At 50.2% G+C, this 5,802-nt stretch overlaps 1 protein-coding gene and 1 pseudogene across 1 annotated transcript; one reads left to right on the top strand and one right to left on the bottom strand.

Moving 5' to 3' along the window:
- Positions 1–563: 563 nt before the first annotated feature.
- On the bottom strand, positions 564–3,161 carry LOC119354510. The gene has a single exon (XM_037621231.1). The coding sequence runs from the start codon at positions 3,159–3,161 to the stop codon at positions 564–566; it is 2,598 nt and encodes an 865-aa protein (XP_037477128.1).
- Positions 3,162–3,723: 562 nt separating this feature from the next.
- On the top strand, positions 3,724–4,679 carry LOC119317644 (annotated as a pseudogene).
- Positions 4,680–5,802: the final 1,123 nt, after the last annotated feature.

The raw sequence follows: 5,802 nt of genomic DNA, 5'->3' as shown, positions 1-5,802 counted from the left end.
TTGTTCTCCACTAATCAATTTCTCATCAAGGACTTGCCACAAATTCTTACTTCGTAAGGTATTCTCTCTTCATAAGAGTAGTGATCTAAACGCTTTTATACTTCTTTACGGAGGGAGTACATTTGACACTCCCCAGGATATGTATATATTTCTAAAATTCTACTCTCGACGTAATCAGCCAGGCCACCATAGCATCAGAAATGCAGTTAGAAGAATGGGATTGGCTACACATCCCAGAGCTCAACTCAAGCATACATATGTCCTGGCATTGGCAACCTGGTCTAACAAGGAGAACAATAATACACTTACATAGCAAAAGTAAATCTCTGAACACAAAGAGTAAGTAACATTACAAAAACATCAGTACATAAGCTTTCCCAGCAGACAATTATACAAAGAGATTGTTGATGATAAATAACTCAATAAGAAATACTAAAAAACCTATAATAGGAGTACAATTGCTGTTTCCACCACCTATATTGAGTAACTGACACATGTCAGAAAACACACGGTGCTACCAAAACGAAACTGCTGGACTTTTTAACTTTTGGTAACACATCAGCTTAACCACCTAGTTTTGCGAAGAATGGAAAGCTTGCCAAGCTCTCCTCGTATAACATTGGGACCAGAGGCATAACTTTACTGTCCAGAGGAGTTCTCCCCTCCAAAGGTTGAACGCCATTGGAGCACGTAAATTGCTTCCCAGATAATTTAGGTGAAGGCTCACCGAAAAACGCGGGCTGCTCCAAAGGTGACTTCGGCGGGCAGAACTTCTCGACATGATGTCCGCATTTGGTTATCTGGACATCTTCATACACTCCAACGCGTGGAGACTGCTCTGAACTTGTGACATGCAAGACCTCATCAAGATCATACAAGTTCTCAATCGATTGCTTTGTTGGATCATAAAGACCCAATTTCCTCCCTGTGTTCAGCATGATTCTCCCATCCTTGGGGTCAACGGCCAAGGGAACCACACCATTTGCTCCAAGGGAATAGCCTGGGCAGTCTTCTAAATATATTTTACATGCTCTATCCCATCGACCATGTTCCAGCTTCCAAATATCCAACTCATCTGCAACTGGATCTGCATGAACAGCACATAATATCCCCTCAAGCTCTACCACAAATGCTTGGGATGGACTTGTGCTGCTCCACACTGCGATGCTTGAGGGGCAGGAGATGACACCAAACATCCTAGTCGCAATGTTATAAGACACAATGGCCCTCTCATAACTCTGGCCTAACCTTGGTTCACTCATCCAATATAGTACTCCTGACAGATAGGTTGGTGGCATGTCATTTACAGGAAGAGGCGGCTGAAAGTGGTCTTGCACCGATCCAGTGGCAATTACTGAGAATGTAAATAAATATTGACGAGATTCAAAGTCCTTCAAGTGATATAAGATTTGAACAATGACATGCTCCCGTGTCAGATGATTGAACCCCAGGCCAACATTCCTGTTGCCAACACCAAAAGCATGATCTTCTGGTGTATGGACACTGTCGTGCATCATCGAGAGTATATGGTTGGGCACATAGGCGAGCCTCCCTTGAGTGTGGTATCTACTGCCGTAACCTGTGCAAGGGTTGTAGAGATAGTCCTCACTCTCAGTACTTAACAGGTTCATGCCATGACAAGGCTTGGAGCAAACCACCTTTGTGTCAAGCCATGTTCCTTGACTAGGAGCCTCTTGAAGCAATTTACCCATGGGAGCAAAACTGAAACCCAGACCTCTAGCACCCTTGCCCACAAGCATGATCTTGGGCCTCCTGTCTATGTTGTTGTTATGCTCATAGTAAGAGCGCATGAAGCTTCGACTCTCGATCAATGTAAGCCACTGCTTGCTGACCAGCTTGAACTGCACTGCAAAATTACCCGGGAGTCGGAGTAGGATCTCCTTAGTTGCCTTGGCCAGGGGAGAACCCGAGTCTATCTCTTCATTTGTTCTGTGCACCGGAGCAAGATTCTCTTTAAATAAACTGACTCTAGGAGCAGATTGCTTGGTTTCGTAAGGTGAATGAGTTTCTCTGATTGCAAGAACGGTTTCCAGAGTTGCAGATACTGGGTCATAGGTGATCACCTTGCGTTTGGATGTAGCCAAGATTACCTTGTTCCTTGATCCACAGTTGCCAACAGACCCAATGACTCTAATAATTTGCGGCTCCGTCAAACCTCTTTGAACATGTTGTAACAAATCAATACGATGTGCCAACGTCCAATCACCAGAGTTGCAGTCCTGCATTTCCCAAATCTCCATAATACTAGTATCGGGACGGAGGTCCCGGACCATACACAAGTGGCCATCAAGCTCCACCAGGTGCACTCCTGGGACCTCGAAGATTGGTGACCTGAACCATCTAAAGGTCTCATCTGCGAGAGAGAACGATAAGACGGCAGCTCTTGGCTTTGCGAGGAAAAGAGGCGAGTCGACAACCCAGTGCAGAAATCCGTCTGCGAACACCGGCATCAGCTTAGCTTCACTCCGTGTTGCGATTATCGCATCAGCGGCAAACCTGCGGAACCTAAAGGGCACACCACCGGCAGCCGGCATCCAGCGATCCCCGTGCTCGCCACCAAGGGCGTACACCTCGCACTTGATATTATCAACCCCGAAGTGTTTCTCGAAAAACAACCTCACTACCTTGTAGTCCCTCCTCCTGGAATCGAATCCGAGACAAGCAATGGCCATGAAGGAGTCTTGGCAAGGCGGCAGCCGGGTGACGGCCCGTGTGGTCGCGTTGAAAACATAGTAGGCTGGCTCCACGGCGTCATGCAAGAGGGTGAGGCCGTGGCACGGCGCGGGCGTCATGTCCACATGGTCACCACGCACGTCGTTGAGAGTGAGCAGGAGACCGTTGCCTGATGGCGAGCACGAGTAAATCCCCGTGGAGTCGAAGCTCGCGGCCGGCGAGATGAATAGCAGCTTGGGTGGCGGTGCTGCCTCGGCCTTGACCTTGGCCCTGTGGAGGCCGCAGAACTCGTCGGAGGAGAGCAGCGCGGCCCAGGAGCGGCAGATGGTCCGGAAGCGGAGGAGGGATTTGACGGGCAGCCACAGGAACACATCCGTCATCAGCTCATCCGGCGGCAGCAGCAGCGACTCGGCTAACGGCGGCATGAGCGACGCGGCCACAGCCTTCCTCCTCTTGTTGCTTGCCATCTTTGTCCCCAAGATCGATTTGCTGCCACCAAAAATACAAGCCCCTGCGTGTCAATTGGATAGGACGGGTCAGCTGGGATGATCGATTCCGCAGAAAAATCTCACGGCGGCGACGGAAGTGCTTCAGCGGCGACCGAAGATACTGCACGCACGGTCCGGTGGAGGGGACGATGCGAAGCTTTGATTTGGTCCGGCGGCGACGGAAGTGCTTCGGCGGCGGCGGCACTGGAGAAGGATCGAGTGAGAGCCCTCGTTCTTTGTTTAGAAAAAAGATACGAGGAGGACAATGATTTTTATATGGGGACAATGAGTACTGTAGTAGTTTGTGTTGTACACGAAATAAAATGCATATTTCTCAAAGAAAAAAGGAAACGAAATAAAATGCATGACTGTGAAAACTTCTCGCAAAAGAATCACCGCCGTGCAAAACCGAGTCGAACTCGTGCGTCCATAAATATCAGCCCAAGGCCCCCAATCCAGCCTACTCATCAGACCCTTTTCCCCAACCCGTCGCCACAACCATCCCGAAACTGCGCACACGGCGGCGGCGGCAGCAGCAGCCATGTACACCAGCACCTGCTCCGCGGCCGAAGAGCGCGTGTACTGCCCGGAGTGCCGCCGCGCGACGGAGGTTGTCCTGGACCACGGCACCGGCGACACCATCTGCACCGAGTGCGCGCTCGTCCTCGACGCGCACTACATCGACGAGGGTTCCGAGTGGCGCAACTTCGCCGACGACGGCGGCGGCGACGACCGCGACCCCAGCCGCGTCGGCACCTCTGGCGACCCCTTCCTCAACACCAAGCTCTCCACCGTTATCGACTACACCAACAAGACCAGGAAGTCCTCCGCCACCGGCGTGGCGACAAAGGCTCCGCCGAGGATGTCGGTGCCGGACGCGGGGGTGGCCTCCGAAAACACCCTCGTCGACGGCTTCCGTGGCATCTCTGACATGGCCGACCGGCTCGGCCTCGTGGCCACCATCCGGGACCTGGCCAAGGAGACGTTCAAGAAGCTGGACGAGGCCAAGGGCTGCCCGCGCGGCCGGAAGCGGGACTCCGTCTACGCCGCCTGCCTCTACATCGCCTGCCGCAACCTCGGCATGCCGCGCACGTACAAGGAGCTCGCCTCCGTCACCGCCGGGGGCGTGGCCGCCAAGAAGGACGTCGGCAAGATGACGACGCACATCAAGAAGCTCCTCGGGGAGGAGGACGGCCAGGTGATGGACATCGGCGTCGTCAGCGCCTCCGACTACCTGCGTCGCTTCTACTCCCGGCTCGGCCTGGGCAACCAGGAGGTGCGCGACGCGCAGGAGGCCGTGCGGAGGGTCGAGCAAGGCCTCGACGTGCGCCGCAACCCGGAGTCGGTCGCCGCCGCCATCATCTACATGGTCGTGCAGCGCGCCGGCGCCGGCAGGTCGGCCAAGGACGTGTCCGTCGCCACCGGCGTCGCCGAGGGCACCATCAAGGAGGGGCGCACAAGGACCTCGCCCCGCACGCCCAGATGCTCTTCGGCTGAGCCGGAGCGCCCACGACATAAACGCTTCTTGATCGCTTCATTGCTTGGCAGGTCCTTGGCACATGCATGCATGTTTGCCATGTCCACAATTACAAACGTGTGCTGTTCTTGGCAACTATCTTAGTCTTGGGCATGTGAAGTTTATGTTGGACTCCGTTTCTAAGTGCTGAATCATGTCATTTGTGAATGAATCTGTGCTTAATTCGTTTGATCCGATTAAATTAAACTCACGAACCGAGGTCTCAGACACAGTTGCCAAGTACGCTACTCGTGAATTATAATGGTCTCATGAACTTGAGGCTAACAATTTCGAGGGCTGACATTTTTCACCGAGATTTCACGGAGGGGAACTTTTGGTCTATGGGGACATATGCACCCTATATGGGAATTTTTTTTAGTAATTCAACAAAAAAAATCAAAAATTCTTAAAAATATTTTTGAAATAAACTTGACCTTCTATTGTATTCGTGAGAAAAAAATCCAAGCAAAAAAATATCCCTTTGACTTCTTTTCAAAAAAGACAAATTTTTGGCTAAAATAGTGTGAATAGTGACCTATAATAGCAAATAAATTTTGTCTTTTTTGCTGTGAGGTCAACTTTTGTTTTTTTTCGTCGAGATTTATATACTAGTGCAAAAGTAAGTCAAGTATTTTGTCAAAATAGTTCTTACCTATTTTGACCTTTTATTAAAATATTAAAAATAAATCCCCATATAGGGTGCATATACACCCAGGAACACAAGTGTATTTCCCGAGATTTCACCCATTACAATGAACTTTATGTTCCGGTGGAAAAGGCGATGACTTTTTAGTCTCAAAAAAGAAGGCCGTGGCGACCCTTCAATACCGGCTAGGTTCAAACAACATTCAAATTTTGGTTGAATCCCATTCAAAATGAAACCAAAATGACCAGATTGAATACCGAAATAGGTGACTTTGGTGCAATTTAATCCAACAAAATATGATGTCTATTCTGGCCAGATCATCTGACTAATGTCAGATACATATGCCAAAGTACCGAAAGAATCTTTCTGTGCTTATACACCTAGTGAAAGAATCTGACATGGGTTGTTGAGTCAAGGTTACTCAACCATGTTGCTTTCGCGGTGGCAGGACGAATCCT

Source organism: Triticum dicoccoides, chromosome 1A (genome assembly GCF_002162155.2).
Source record: "Triticum dicoccoides isolate Atlit2015 ecotype Zavitan chromosome 1A, WEW_v2.0, whole genome shotgun sequence".
NCBI classification, from domain to species: domain Eukaryota; kingdom Viridiplantae; phylum Streptophyta; class Magnoliopsida; order Poales; family Poaceae; genus Triticum; species Triticum dicoccoides.
Note: the sequence above shows the minus strand (reverse complement) of the source record. Positions and strands in the feature narration are given on the sequence as shown.